This window comes from Nannobrachium achirus (genome assembly GCF_963921795.1).
Source record: "Nannobrachium achirus genome assembly, chromosome: 1".
NCBI lineage: Eukaryota > Metazoa > Chordata > Actinopteri > Myctophiformes > Myctophidae > Nannobrachium > Nannobrachium achirus.
In genome coordinates this window covers 11,773,564-11,790,514 of record NC_137810.1, presented here as the reverse complement: position 1 = coordinate 11,790,514, position 16,951 = coordinate 11,773,564, and the positions used below count along the sequence as shown (strand labels likewise).

The 16,951-nt window shown below is 42.8% G+C and overlaps 1 protein-coding gene across 12 annotated transcripts in view; it reads right to left on the bottom strand.

Moving 5' to 3' along the window:
• herc2 (HECT and RLD domain containing E3 ubiquitin protein ligase 2) overlaps positions 1-13,155 on the bottom strand; it is a 181,587-nt gene extending 168,432 nt beyond the window's left edge. For all 12 annotated transcript variants that reach the window (XM_080732028.1, XM_080732030.1, XM_080732029.1 and 9 more), the window contains exons 1-4: positions 13,055-13,155; positions 11,962-12,076; positions 8,222-8,315; positions 6,652-6,783 (exon numbers count right to left, since the gene is read on the bottom strand). In XM_080732028.1, the coding sequence (XP_080588154.1) occupies positions 6,652-6,783; positions 8,222-8,315; positions 11,962-12,033 (298 nt within the window). In that variant the 5' untranslated portion in view covers positions 12,034-12,076; positions 13,055-13,155. The remainder of the gene's footprint in view (positions 1-6,651; positions 6,784-8,221; positions 8,316-11,961; positions 12,077-13,054) is intronic.
• Between the last annotated feature and the right edge of the window lie 3,796 nt (positions 13,156-16,951).

The window sequence follows — 16,951 nt, the reverse complement described above, 5'->3', positions numbered from 1 at the left end:
ACTGCAGATATAGTTCTGGGTCCATTTTATGCCCATATGCCCATATATGGAGATATCTGTCTATTTGTGTCCATTTTATGCCCATATATGGAGATCTCTGTATCTGTCCGTCTGTGTCCCTTTATGCCCGTATATGGAGATATCTGTTTATCTGCGTCCATTTTATGCCCATATATGAGATCTCTGTCGCTTTTAGTTTGTTTCTTCTTTAAGCAGAATACACAGCCTGCTTAAATCTGCATCATTCAAGTCATCCTCCCAGTCCCACGCTTTGTCGCTTGTCTTATGTTTGTTTTTGTCTCTTTTATTTTCTTTTTTGGAGCGGACCCCATGAATGCCCCATCCTTTAATGCAAACCCCAATATACCTGTTGTCATAGGACCCGTTTTGACCATCTGTTAGCCTTTGTCCCCACCCTTTAATGCAAACCCCAATATACCTGTTGTCATAGGACCCGTTTTGACCATCTGTTTGCCTTTGTCCCCTTATGCCCATATATGGAGATCTCTGCACACACAGTACCGGTTGCGGAAAACTCTGATGTCAGACATCAGCTCCGCATTCGGGGATTCATTTTATGCCTATATCTGGAGAAAGCGTGTGCCGGTGGGAAGAACGGTTCTCGAGATTCACATACATACATACACATTCACAGAGATTTTTTGTTGACTCATGTGGCGTACGTGATGTCACAGCCTTTTATGAAGTGATGTCACAATGAGTCAGCGCTTGCGCCGATTTCCTCCGGAACAGCCTGATGTCAACAATCAGCTCCGCATAAGGAGATTCCGAACGTTTTGCGCCGGTTTCGGAAAACCGCGAGCCGGGTCGGGTCGAGGCCCTGCACTGCACTCCGCGCGGCGGCGGGGAACGCGCGTGCCGAATCTGAAGCCGGTGGGATGAACGGTTCTCGAGATACGTGGATTACAAACAAACAGACAGAGATTTGTCGCATTTATAGATAGATAATCGTCTAATCGCAATTATTTTGTGATAATCGTCATAATCGTTTACATGTTGAAAAATGTTTATATATGTTCAACATTTAAAAGAATAGTGGAAATAGCAGATCTACAAGCTCACAACGCGTCGCGTTGCGACGCGTTGTGAGCTTGTAGATCGGCTATTTCCACAATCAATGTTCTTTTTCAAGAATAGAGTTGTCATTTCTTTGTCTATTTAGGTTATGTGTCATATCTGCCAAGTGCAACTTAAAAAAAAAGCCTACAAGCCAAACAGAAATGTAATTGTCAGCGACAAAAACACAATTAAATTGTTATTAATCGCAATTATTTGAGTGACAATTAATTGACACGTAAAATGTCATAATCCCTAACCCTCTTCGACACTGTGACTCAACTAAAGCTGCATATCAACCACCAAAACAACCATGTAGTCCAGTATCTGGCTTAAAGTCCTGTTCGCAATTTGGTGTTAGGGGAGTTTCTCACCTGAACTGAGTCAGTGGGTCCCTAGACATGAAAAATCACAGAGGTGCTCGTCCGCCATAGTGCCAGGAATGGCGCAATGGCCAAATCAAATATGGCTGCCATCGGCTATGATGAAAATCCAACTTTTCTGTTTCTGGGTGTATATGCACATGTAATACCTCTATTTGGACCAATTGTGGTGTGGGGAATTCATTTCTGATATTGTTTTGACCATTTTGGGTGATTTGGACCTCAAAAAGTCATGGTCAAGGTCATTTTGCTATTCCGAAGACCGTGGGCCATAACTTGGCCATTGTTAGGAGTAAAAACAGGTGCAGTAGGTCTAAATCAACTAATGCTGACATGTATAATTCATTTCTGACATTGTTTTGACCATTAAGGATCATCTTGTCTTTGAAATATCAATGTCAATGCCATTTTTCAAAAACGATTTTGTTCATTACTTGCATTTCTATAGTATTTTGTGTAAGTTTGTTACTATTTTATAGTAAGTTTGTTTTGTTTATAACAAAAGACATACTAGTGAGAAATACAACAAGTAAGCATCCACATTTAACTTTAAATTGGGGTTTAAAATGGGTGTTTAAATGAGCAAATAAGACAAATAAAATTACACAACAAAATCACACACAAAATTAAATAACAATTTCCCTCAAAGTGCACCATCTTGGGATTGTGTGCATGCAAGTTAGTATGAGGTGTTTTTACAGGATGGATTTGGCATTGTTCCATGGCAAAATATGATGCACAGAACTCCATCAGTGTCGAGTGTCTTGCTTCAGACATGGCAGGAGTGTACTAAAGTCAAAGTGCTCCTTCCATCCATCAGAGCTTGACATTGACTTTTTGAGGCAGTTGTCCTTTGGACAAGTATATTTCCCATTCACTTGTCCGGAGACAAAAGTCACTTGTCCGGATAAAAATTTCATACATTGAAATAATAACAAAAGGACGGCTAATGACCCCCCTTGCTCCCTCCACTCCATAGTATGGGCACTTGTCCCGGACAACAGGACAAGCCTTTATGTCATGCCCTGTTCCATGTTCCATTGGTTCTAGTCTTTCCTCAGGTTCCCTGGCTGTTCAAGCAGGTGGCAATAAATGCGCTAGAAAGGTGCCTTGTTGGTCTCAGCAGTTGTACTTCTCTGCTACCAATACTGTGTCTTCTTCTGTCAAGGTCTTTGCCTCTCCAAAGTTTGTTAGACATTGTACTCGGTCAGAAGCCATAACTACATGTTTAATCCTCACCTGGCCCATGCAGTCATCTCCTGTCTCCAAGGCATATGTGCCTTGATCACTGTCTTGGCTAGTGGTGCTCCAAGATGAGACTGCTTGATGCAGTGCAAGTGAGTCTCACCAGTGCCATACTGCTGCCAGATCTCCTTCATCCCCAGTGCTTGGAAATATGGGGTGTAGTATAGAAGTAATGTGAAGGAGACAACAACTCTCTGGGGTCCGCTCATAGTTCCGACATCCCATTATTCATTAGGTTAGTGAAGGTTAGGGATAGGCTTAGTTATAATGGAGGCTGTACATGCACCAGGTGACAGCCTCCTCAATCCTATTCAAGATGTCTGGGATCTCTTCTCCACTAGCGACATCATCAACAGAGACAACAGAGCTGATAATGGTAAATGGACTGCATTTACAGTATATAGCGCTCTTCTCCAAAGCGCTGTACAATGTATTTCACATTCACCCATTAACACACACATTCACACATACATTCACACCAAGAAACCATGCAAGGTGCTCATCGGGAGCAGTTAGGGGTTCAGTGTCTTGCTTAAGGACACTTCGACAAATAAGCAGGAGGAGACATAAATCGACCCTGGAACCTTCAGATTCCAAGGCAGCCGTTCTACCTACATCGCCACAAGCTTGAATGGACACCAGCTGGAGAGCTGTTTGTTCTCCTCAGACACCCAGAATTTGTAAAGTTGATGAGGGATGGGTGCGTCTATCGACTCTGTTATCTCTGATGATGATGAGTGGCTCCCTGCAAAAGGGGCTGGAGGTGAAGAGATCCCAAAGATTGAACTAGATTGAGGAGGCTGTCACCAAGCTGCTGGTACATGTGGAGTCAACTGGCCCTATTATAACTAAACCTACCCATAACCCTAACCTAATGGAGGGAATAATGGGTCGCCAGGATTATGAGTGGACCCCAGAGAGTTGTCGTAGTGATACTTCCAAGCACTGGGGATTAAGTAGATCTGGTAGCAGTATGGCACTAGGTGTGCAGCGGCACATGCTTCTACAGCATCAAGCAGTCTCTCATCTTGGAGCACCACTAGCCAAGACAGTGATCAGGGGACATATGCCTTGGAAACTGGAGATGACTGCATGGGCCAGGTGGGGACTAAGCATGCAGCTATGGCTTCTGACCGAATACAATATCTAACAAACTTTGGAGAGGCAAAGACCTTGACAGAACAAGACAGCATTGGTAGCAGAGAAGTACAACTGCTGCCTGAGACCAACAAGGCACCTTTCTAGTGCATGTCCACCTGCTTGCAACAGCCAAAGAACCTGAGGAAAGACTAGAACCAATGGAACATGGACGGATGCAAGGAACACTTCGACTCTCGAGGATATGGCTGCCTTGCTGAATACATCCTGTAAAAACACATCATACTAACTTGGATGCACACAATCCCAATATGGTGCACTTTGAGGGAAATTGTTATTTAATTTTGTGTGTGCTTTTGTTGTGTGATTTTATTTGTCACTTTTATTCGTAAATAGTCTTATTTGCTCATTTAAACACCCATTTAAAACCCCCCTTTAAAGTTAAATGTGGATGTTTACTTGTTGTATTTCCCACTAGTATGTCTTTTGTTATAAACAAAACAAACTTACTATAAAATAGTAACAAACTTACAAAAAATACTATGAAAGTGCAAGTAATGAACAAAATCGTTTTTAGAAAATGGCCTTGACATTGATATTTCAAAGACAAGATGATCCTTAATGGTCAAAACAATGTCAGAAATGAATTATACATGTCAGCATTAGTTGATTTAGACCTACTGCACCTGTTTTTACTCCTAACAATGGCCAAGTTATGGCCCGCGGTCTTCTGAATAGCAAAATGACCTTGACCATGACCTTTTGAGGTCCAAATCGCCCAAAATGGTCAAAACAATATCAGAAATGAATTCCCCACACCACAATTAGTCCAAATAGAGGTATTACATGTGCATATACACCCAGAAACAGAAAAGTTGGATTTTCATCATAGCCGATGGCAGCCATATTTGATTTGGCCATTGCGCCATTCCTGGCACTATGGCGGACGAGCACCTCTGTGATTTTTCATGTCTAGGGACCCACTGACTCAGTTCAGGTGAGAAACTCCCCTAACACCAAATTGCGAACAGGACTTTAAGCGAGATACTGTATTAATGCCTGCAATTGATAAGGACACTGAGCTCTCACAGGTGCCCCCCCCCCCACACACACACACACATGCACACACACCATATGCTTATCTCCTACCAGCAGAGCATAGCGTCACTGTTGGGCAGAAACCTTGCATCTCCACGTTTCAAATTTGTACATCTTTTTCGCAAAGTAAAGCCCTGCTTCATCACACAAGGCCGTCGCACAAAAGTAGTGAAAACAGCAGATCTACAAGCACGCCGCGAGGCGTTGTGTGCTTGTAGATCAGCTGTTTTCACTAGTTTAAATCGTTTTAAAAATGATGAATACAAAACAAACAGTTTTGGACATACAAGGTTTCCACCCGACAACGACGACGGTCCCACCCGGTCCTCCTGCCAGTAAACATGAGGCTACAGCAAAAAAGTCATGACGCGACCCAGTGTTGGATCACATCACAGCGGGCCGGTGGCCACCCAGATTACCGCCGGATCCTGAGGGGGTAAAAATAACCATTCTGACCGGCACACACCGTGTGTGTGTGTGTGTGTGTGTGTGTGTGTGTGTGTGTGTGTGTGTGTGTGTGTGTGTGTGTGTGTGTGTGTGTGTGTGTGTGTGTGTGTGTGTGTGTGTGTAGACACTTGAGCTTGCACACACTTCACGTGCCAGGGGAAAGAGGCAGAGGGGTCCAACTGACAGACAAAAGAAGCTGGACTGTGTTTGAAATAAAAAGGGCCCTGTATCATGTTTGGATGCAGCGGACGCAGGTGCTGTGAGCAGTCGCTGAGGTAGTCACTATAGGATGGGACGATACGCGATATGATTGTTTATCGTTATAAAATCAAACCTCGGTTCGAAGTGGAGTGGTGAATCTGAGCGTGCGTGCGTGCTTGCGTGCGTGCGTGCGTGTGTGCGTGCGTGCGTGTGTGTGTGTTGAGTGTGCCTGGCCTGCTAAACAGCACCCCTCCTTTAACATGTGTGTTGTGTGTGGCCACTAGAGGTATTGCCAGGCTACAGACATAGCCAGCCAGCCACATAGCCAGCCAGCCAGCCACCCACAGACATACCTGTCTATTGGGAGTGCTTTCACCACTCCAAAAAGAACACTCAAGATAATCTTATCGTGGAGATTTAATTTATTGTGATATCGTCCTCCGTCATGCACTGGGATCGATTCACCTTTTATTTGGCGAGCTGCATATCCGGTACCACTTAAATTCTCTATAATTGCTAAAAAGGTACTTATAATATAAGTATTTTTTTCCACTCTCTATCAAATGTTTTTGCCAAAGAATAGACGATCTAAAATCTTGTAGATCTGCTATTTTTTGGCAAATGTTCCGCCCCAGGATAATGGATTTTGATTATCGTGATAATACCATAAATCGCGATTTCTTTTATGACAATAATGGACCCTATTCACGTCCCGCCCACTCAGCAACTTCCTGGTGCTGACGTCAGGCTTTGAAGGGGAAACCCTACTAAAAGCCCTTAGAGTTAACACAGAAATCGCTAATTTAAAGCAATTTCCGAATAGTAAAGTATAAAAAAAGACGGCTAGCATGATCAAGAACACAAGATAGTAAAAGCCACAAAGCATTATAATTTACTTTACAGTTCGAAATAATTATTTGTTGGCTTTAAGTCCAGCGATTTCTGTGTTAGTTTACCCTTCAAAGCTGATGTCAGCACCAGGAAGTTGCGATATAAAACACAATCACATCGTCCCGTCCCTAGTCGGCACCGCACCGAGGTACTAGTCACTGCGCTTTGACTCGTGCATTTCAAAATGATAAGAACACACAGGACGGCTCACCCGGCTGCCGGCCCCAGTCCCACGTCTCGATGATGGAGTGATGGACGGACGTGGACGCCTCCTCTTCCTCCTTCTTCTCCTTGTCGTTGGACTCGTCCTTCTTCTGGGCGCCAAAGCAGTCGGTGCAGTCTTCTGCAGAGATGGAAGGGCGTTTCAGGCATTAGATGCATACTGCGCTATGTGGTCGTGTCTCTTACAGCAGTGTTTCTCAACCTTTTTTCTGCATGGGCACACTTTTCATGTCCCAAGAATCCATGGGCACACTAACATAATACGGGTGGGGAAATATTGTCAGTCAGGAAGAAACCTTGTATCTCCAAGTTTCAAATTTGTATGTTTCTTCGCAAAGTAAAGCCCTGCTTCATCATACAAGGCTGTTGCACAACAGTAGTGAAAACAGCAGATCTACAAGCACACAACAACTCGCACCGCGAGGCGTTGTGTGCTTGTAGATCGGCTGTTACTGCACTAGTTTAAATCATTTTTAAAATGATAAATACAATACTGGCTTTCAAGCAGTTTCAAGGGGCACACCTGACCCTTCTCAGGGGTACACCAAAGGTCCCCAGGCACAGAGGTTGAGAAACACTGTCTTACAGTGTTGTCACGATGCTTGATTTCTAACTTCGATATAATATTTTGAAAAAATATCGATACTCGATACCATTTTCGATACCACGCAACCACAGCGATTTTAGTGCAAAAATGTTTATTTTTATTTAAAGAAAAATACAGAACCTGTTGAGGTAGATGGTAGTGCACTTTTTAAAGGTCTGCCTTTGATGTTTTCACATTCTAAGTACAAACAAGGCTGTGCAATATATATATATATATATATATATATATATATATATATATATATATAATGATTATAATTACATCTAACGATGCTTCTCCTCCATTCACGTTTGGTGAATGTAGCCTTGGCCAGGAAAATTTGATGTCTTCAGGTGGTTACCATCGATCATAAGGTGTTTCGACCCACAAACCACAACACCCTACTGATGGCCGGGTCGGCAGTGGTGGCCAAATCACTGCCCATCTCCTCCTCCTAACCAAGGCTAAACTCCCCTCTCCTGCTCTATTAGTTTTTTCCCAACAAGAGGCTTCTCTGGGGAGGTATTGGGTGGGTCCCTCCTGAGGTCTTGAGGTGACACAGGTTATATATATATATAGTAACAACTGCCCATTACACAGTGTTCCATGAACAATTCAAAATAATAATTACACTTTTTAACATGAATGAAAACAATAGTAGCCTACAATTTATAGATTTCTTTTATAAACATTTATTTTTGTTTTTCTCTTTGAATCAGGCCTTTAAAATGAACTAGGAATAAGCCAAAGTAGGAAGGATACACATAAAAAGTAACGTTGGTGTAAACCAACGAGAGAGGTAGAAACTGAGTATCAATAGTATCGATATTATGGAAAAGTCATATGGAAAAGCGATACTATATTCAAAATCGATACTTTTTGATAAATCGACATTTTTGACAACACTACTCTCTTATCAAGTTTTCACGGAAAGGCTTTTTCACGGCGTTGATATAAAACGGGAGCCTCGTACCTGGGTGAGCCGACTCCTCTCCGTTGAACGATATCTCCTCGTCCTTCACCATCTCGTTCCACATCTCGCTCAGTCCCTCTGGAGAGAACGCTCGCTGCAAGAGAGCACAAAACAAATGAGCATTAATTACACTTTAACCAAACATTTTCTGTAAATAGTATTTTGTGAACAATTTGCACTGTATACACTAGGGCATTCACCAAATATTCGAATATTCGAATATCAAAGTCACTATTCGACGTTGTTCACCGAAGTCGAATATTCGCTTTTTTATTTTTTTATTGTTTTCTCTTTAAAAAAGATATAGTTTATAAAGCTTGGCTAGATAGGAAGTCATAAGAATGAGTTGTCAATGCCCCTGGTGGATGAATTTGTTAATGCTCTATACCAGGGGTTCCCAAACCTTTTTAGGCTGTGACCCCCAAAATAAACATATTTTAACTGGGGACCCCCACCCTGACAAGCACTTGGAATTGTAGGTATTACATAAATGTGACTCGGTTCCGCAGATAGATATTGTGAAAATAGCAGACCTACATGCTCACAACGCCTCACAACTATTTTCACAATGTTCGCCTCTTGCTTACTTAATATTTGACAATTTGGCCAGTCCTGTCGAATATTCGACTATTCGAATACTTTGAGGTAGAATAATTAGAATACTAAAAATCACTATTCGTGAATGCCCGAGTATACACACTGCAGTGCACAGAGCGGACAATGGAATCCAGTGAGACTGTGTTATAAGACTGACATGACTATGAATCAAAGCATTGCTATGAATATTTGAGGAATCTCAGAATCCAATTAGTAAAATATATAAGTTTACACAGTCTAATACTACTACACAGCTATCATGAAAACTATCTCAACTGATCCAAAGATAATAATCTCAGATACGGAAATCCTCTCAAGATAGCATGGACTGTCCTCCTAACTGAACGAAGGAGGCCTACCGTACAAACAATTAGCTCAGAGAATGTTGTCCTCCTTCTTATAGTAGTCTGTAGTAAATAAACAGTACCAGTAAAAACATTCCCCCACACTACATTGCTTCACATGGGAACAGGGGCGTTACAAGGGGGGGGGGGGGGGGGGGGGGCAGTGGGACTGAGTTACTAGGGCCCAAGGTGGAGGGGCCTTACTTATTTTATATACTTTAGCTATTGAAAAATTGCAGATCTACAAGCTCACAGCGTGGCGCTGCAAGCTTGTAGATCTGCTATTTTTGAAAAAGTCGTGAAAATGTGTGCAAATCTTTGAATATATGTATTTTTTAAGCAAACATTCGTAACTCAAATTTTGCTTCTGGGGGGTCCCTGGAACTAAATATTTTGAGATGAGGTTCTGTGGCCAAATAGCCTACATATCATTTTGGGGGGCCTTCACATGAAAAGCTTTGAGCACCAGTGACAAAAAAAAAAAAAAAAAAAAAAAATAGCAGATCTACAAGCTTGCAGCGCGGCACACTTGTGCTGCACTGTGAGCTTGTAGATCTGCTATTTTTCAATAGTTAAAGCACAAAATAATGCGTCCCCAGTCTAAATGGGTTAAACCTCCTCCTCCCCCTATGAAGAACATGCATGGGGGCCCCGCAGTGAATCCTTGTACCCAGGGCCCAGAATTTGGTGCGACACCCCTGCATGGGAACACTACAGGGCAGAAATCCAACTCGTACTTTCCAAGGATCTTGGTTTCAAATATCAGCAACATGTCAACTCAAACATGACACTGGACATGCAACACTCTGGCTGTATTGCCATGGTTGCGATGGAGACAGCCCTAATAGTAGGATATTGATACACATCTCTCCACCCCACGTTAAACTCTCACTTAGCCATTCCGATCGATGTTATCGGGGTGAGTTGCAGCCAATCAGAACCGGTTCTAGGGAGACCGAGAATGACTCAAACCACCCAAAGAAATGAACCATCAAACAGGACTGATTTGGCAACTTCAGCCCAGGCAGTAAGTCGGGAAAGGTCAAATGTGCATTGATTCTCTGTCTGTCAGCATAATTTCAAAAATAGCAGATCTACAAGGTCACAACATAATGCAGTGCAGCACGCAGTTATTTGTGAAGAGCGGCAACAGCCTCTTTTCCATTATAAAGTGACTGTAGTCAATAATGGCAGACACAGAAGTTCTGTGTCAGAACAATCTATTTTATTAATTGTTTTGCCCTTCTTTTAGCCAGTCCGACAATTTGCAGTCCTCTCTCTCACTCACACACTCTCACACTCTCACACACTCACACACACACACACACACACACACACACACACACACACACACACACACACACACACCCCTTATGGACATTCCCTAAGATGGCAAATATCAAAGCAATTCTTTTACAAGTGTACCCACATGCAGAGATGGCATGTACAACAGTGCAAGTGGTGGTATTTTAGCATTTTACAGCTGAAACAAGTATCCATGGACATGTCAAAGGAACATCCAATTTCCAAAATAAAAAACATCTTGGTGGTTTCACACACACACACACACACACACACACACACACACACACACACACACACACACACACACACACAGACTACCTGACTGACTTGTTTTCAATTGTTCTTGCAACTGGTGAAAACAGAGAAGATGTGTGTGTGTGCTGAGGTTGGCTGTATTTTGGATTCCTACAGATCTTAGTCATGGTGTGTAATGTAATGCCCCATTCTTGCGTCATTATGTTGTGTTTACATCTTTGTAACAGAATGGCACGGGGGGGAGACACCTCTACTCCCTTTCACCACCATAACAACTCTGTAAGTCTAATAGCCTGTTCTAAGAAAGCCATGAAGAGAACAGAATGACTATAATCTAATAACGGCAACAAGCATCACTCAGAATTGTTTTGCGATATGAGAGGTCAGATGTCTAAAAACAACCGACTCTCTTGTGCATTTCCATCATCACAGATAAAGATGACTTCTACTGGCAAAGTTGCTGTCACATGATAAGCTAATAACACTGACAAGTTCTAATAGTAAAATGGCCAGAGGTAACCATTAGAACTCGACAAGTGACGTGACATTTCCATGCAACTGAATGTGTGACTATGTAATTACTACTTATACATCATGAGTCTTCAACAGGGGGTCCGGGACCCCTAGGGGGTCCACAGTTACTACAGGGGGTCCTCCAAATCTTTGAGCGATAGAAAGTTTTTTCCTCCTTTTTTATATTATATAATATATCCATATCCATATATACATATTCCGTGAACTTTAGCCAAAAATAGCAGATCTACAAGCTCACAACGCCTCGCAGGGCGAGACGTTGTGAGCTTGTAGATCGGCTATTTTTGGCAAAGAGCTTTGGTGTAGTAGAGGGGGAAAAGAGCAGACTAAATACAGAGTGAAAGGTCAAGTTTATTAAGTATTGACGGTTCAAGTGGTTAAATATCTGAAAACACAAATTGACATGAATCCAAGATACACTGATGATTGTGCTGTCAAACAATGAAACTATATGGAATCTATGAACAGGTTGTGGGGGTCCCTGCTTCATCTCTGTCTCAACTAAGGGGTCCTTGGCCTGAAAACGTTGAAGACCCCTGAACACAGACACTAACATTCCATAGGATCATCACTTGATCTTGGAATCCAGTCAACTGACCGACATGCTATAGGCCTATGCTGTTCTATTTTTTGTTTTGTTTTATGCAAATATGACATGAAAAGTCTTTCATATGAAACCACCCCTGCATGTGAAGGTCAACTTACCTGCAAGTCTATCTTCAGCCATTTGTCATGAAATCTTAGCTGAGCATCGAGGGTAAAAGATGGAGGAGGCATCTTTCCCTCTCCTCTCTCTCCTGGCTGCAAACGCAGCCTATACCTGCAAGAGGACAAAGCAGCAAGTGTCACATTGACAACGTCCTTTGCCACAACATACAGTAGTAGGGGTCCACTTGTTTTGGGTGTCCTTCTCACAGATATAACCTGCTTGAATCAAATATGAGTTGTCATAACATAGCTATGTGACATGCACTGGAACGGCTATACCTGATTAGCTACTAGTACACAGCCTTCTGAGACTCGCCTGTTCTGCCTGCTGTGCACATTTAAGAATTCATCATTTTTTTTTAACTAACCCGATTTCTATTTGTTCAAGTAAGTGGCAACGTTGAGTGGTTAATTATGTGTGACATTAACTGGTGATTGCTATAGTAACAACATTACACAACTGCTTGGGGGTAAAAAGAAATACCACACAGATGTTTACCCCCCACACACACAGGAGCAAAACAACCATCATCACTGTGAAATCGATTAACCCATGCCATCAATCGATCAACCGGTGAGGTTATAAGTTATAACGCTATCGGTGCACTGACATTGATGTTATAGTGGCAGGATAAGGACAGACACAACACACCGCATCATTCAGTGGCTAAAAAACCTCCACGTTAGCCTGCGATGCTAACTAGCCTGCTCGTTAGCCAGAGGCGTCAATTTGGGTATGGCAAAGCTATGGCAGCTGCCATACCTTGGCTACAGGGGGGAAATAATAAAATGTACTGTAATCGTGCCTGTTGCTAAAGGTACGGCAACGTGACTGGTGTCTTGCACGCGCGACACCAGTCATGTTGCCATACCTTAGCTTGTTTCTGAACCGACGCCGCTGTCGTTAGCCAACCGTCGCTACATGTACAGGCAGCAACCTGCTATATCTGCTCCCATCATCATATCATGCGCTCCTCATATCGGCGTTATTATGACATGGTCCCCGGTGACATGCAGCGCGTGGGAGCGTCCCGCAACGCGCCGGTCTCGCGGCGTGATCATAAGCGTAGGACAACGGCGGATATTTGACCTGTAGAGGCTTTTCTTTCTGCTGTTTCTCTCGTCCCTTTCCTTCAGCCGCTGCGGTGCTGCTGCATTATAGCGAGCCCTTCATGTTGCTTTGCTTTCTCCTCCTCTGTGTGACTGTGACTGACAGAGTCGTGGACCTGCGCACTGCGCGCAAGAGCCATGGAAACAAATGACGTACGTCTGACTGACTGTGTAGCTTGGTGGTTGCGTTCGGTGCGCTTCGTTTGTGTCGCGGGATAGTGACATTTTTAGAACATGTCTTTCTTGTGTTTTTCGGGTTTGCAATTCCAGGTTTACGATGCTATAACTCGGCTACTAACTCGGTTGCGTTGTTGCAGTTTATTCGTTATGGGGATAGTGATGAACAAGCTGCTGTGGAGAGCATCGCTCCCTCTCCTCTGCAGCCCCCTCTCTCTCTCTCTCTCTCTCTCTCTCTCTCTCTCTCTCTCTCTCTGACTCTGCTGTGGCCAGCAGTGTGGTCAACAACACAGACGAATGGTCCTTTTTTAAAGGACGCTCCTACTTATTTTGAATGGGAGACCAATTTACTCTCACAAATAAATTATTTATCCTATTGTTTTGAAATAATAATATGGTATATGAAAACTATAGGATCTGCCTTGTGACTGCTTGTCCTGCCGTGAAACAGAACTACCTTTTCATTGCCCACAGCCCCATAGAGCAGACAGTTGCTCTGTAGAACACTACCATCTGCTGGACATTATGTGAAGTACATGCAACTCCAGAGAAAAATTACCTATTCACACACTACAAAGGTGGCGAAACATCATGCCCTGAAAGATTTTGTAGATTGTGTCAAGATATTAAATAGCAGATACAAGCCTGCATCTGGATAGATGATAATGTCTTAAACACACACACTCACGCACGCACGCACGCACCCACGCACGCACTCACACACACAGACAGACACACACACACACACACACACACACACACACACACACAAACAGAAAGATTTAAACCAAAACTAGATAGATGAAATTCTGGGAAATTGCAAGTGTGGTTGCCATGATAAATGAATTCCATCTTACCATTTGAAATTTACCCATTCAATGATTCAAGTCAAAGGGGAAAATTAATTCACTAATAAACCAGTAAGACTCCCTAATCGGGAGATAAGCGACGGTTGGTCGCTTATCTCCTGTCACACTGCTGACATCAGTATGACATCACACCGTACACAAATGACCCTTATATAAGACCGGCATTATCTACCGACAGATTAGTAACAAGATGTCAAAATCATTGAAGGTTTACCCTTATAACCAACTGTTTACCATAGCAACCATGTTTTTTACCTTAGCAACCAACTGTTTACCCTAGCAACCAACTTTTTACCACAGCAACCATGTTTTTTTTACCCTAGCAACCAACTGTTTACCCTAGCAACCAATTGTTTACCATAGCAACCATGTTTTCTTACCCTAGCAACCAACTGTTTACCCTAGCAACCAACTGTTTACCATAGCAACCATGTTTTTTACAGGGCCTGGGATTGATGACATCAGAAATCTCCATATATGGGCATGAAAGGGATTTTGTTTCTGGAAATATGTCTGTGGGGTGCCACATTTGGAATAAAACACTTACATCACACATCTGGATATCCATACAGCCCATCTAGTTTGCCTGTGTCCATTTATGCCCATATATCTGATGACATTGGGACAATGATCTCCATATATGGGCGTAAAACTTATGTTAATTAGTAAAGCCTGGGGATCTCCATATATGGGCATGAGGGGTACCCTAAAAGGGCATCATCTGGGAATAGCAAATATAGTTATCCTAGAAAGTGAAAATCTTACATCAAAGGCCATAACTACCTACCTACCACCATACTGCATTCCTCATTAAACTACCTACCAGTAAGATGCCTAAGGGAGAAAAGCAAAGGGCGAGGTTGCACCATTTCTTGGTCTTCTGGCCAGTGATGTATATCGGACCATTTAACCATATATGGAGACATCTGGTACCCAAAGATATTCACAGATATGGGCTTAATATTGATGACATAAGGGATCTCCATATATGGGCGTAAAAGGGATTTGGTTCCCCTGGCATCACAGGGATCTCCATATATGGGCATAAAATGGATTTGGTTACCCTGGCAACACGGGGATCTCCATATCTCCATATATGGGCATAAAAGGGATTTGGTTCCCCTGGCATCACAGGGATCTCCATATATGGGCATAAAAGGGATTTGGTTCCCCTGACATTACAGTGATGTCAGTGGCTGGTTCTACAGAGGGGATCTCCATTTATGGGCATAAAAGGGAATGTATGTATGATGATGTCAGATATCATAGACGTCATAGGACTTTCACATAACGAATAACTGAGTAAGCATGTAAACCCGTAAAATCTATATTTGGGCATGGCTGATTTATGACCTCATCATGATGACACGAGCAAACACAGCTGAATTGTATAAATGATCAGTGCAGAAACCAACAGAAGTATTTGACCAAGACTCTTCGATTTAAACATCAACAAAGGTGTGACGTTTGTTGATGGTCACGTGTGACGTGTGACGGACGGACGGACGGACGGACGGACGGACGGACGGCCGGTGGAGGTTTTCATAGTAAACTGCTCCCTGACGGTCGCAATTAATGGCCTCTTGGCCATATATGGAGATCTCTGTGTCAGTCTTTGTCCCCTTTATGCCCATATATGGAGATCCCTGATGTCATCAATATTATAAGCCCATATCTTGGAATGCCCATAGCCTATTATGGACATAGGCTACTGTGTCAGTCTCCGTCATGTGGTTTATCAAGTCAGACATCTGTCATCTGCTTATTTGGACATTTCCCCATTCAAGTCAATGGAGAAAATGTATTCACTAATGTCGATTTGACATCCTCAAGTGCGTGCCACCTAAACTGTGGGAGGAGTACGTACTCAGCACGGAAAAAAATAAAGTTTATCTGGAATCTATCAGTATCGGCCCCCCACTTTATAACCGCAGATGGTTTCCATAGTCATCATTACTGTAGTCTTCCAATGTTGAATTGGGGTTAAGGGGGGACCAGCCTACGGGCAGGCAGACCTCTGACATAATTCAGACTATAATACAGACAGAGTGAAATGTAGGAGCGATTTGCACCGCTCAAAACATTTTAATTATTATAAGAGAAAATAAAAACATTAAAATTGCATTTGTTGTAGACAGATGTGTTTTGAAAAGCGATGACTCTGCATGCCCGCCTAAGAACCATGGGCTGGACATTCCAGAGCAAAGGTGCCCATGCAGGCTGTGCACAGGTTCACTGGGTTTCAGCAAGTCCACAATGTAACTGGGAGCCAGTCCATCAGGGACGTGCTGGCCATTGGGAAAAGCAGGACAACTCCCGTCCCTGCAGTCCAATTAATGATGTGTTCACTTCATTGATGAATGCCCAACCTTCAAACCTCCGTTACCTCCCCAATGGAGCCAGAGGCCTCATTGAACTTGATGACGATACCACTTCTTGGCTGAGATTTTTTGGATATGGCTTTTTTGTTATTGCCCAAGTACAGGGAGTTAGTCCAAGCGAGATGAAATGAAAGCATCACGGGACGCTTAATGAAATTAATTCATAAATAGCACCGCTCACTTCACACTGGGTGTGTTTTTTTTATTATAAAAAAAACCTTTGATATATATATATATTTTTTTTAAATATATATTTTAAATACAGGAAAAGAAAATTGGATTTTTAATCGAGCCGTGACCCATAAAAATGTATCCGACCCACTGTTCGGGAAGAGTACACATCTACCACTTGAGGCAGTCAAAAGCCAACGATAAAAAGTATATCAAGTTGCCTCAATTAATTGGCTTGGGTCACTGTACGAAATATCCAGCCCTTTGCCGAGGCTCAAT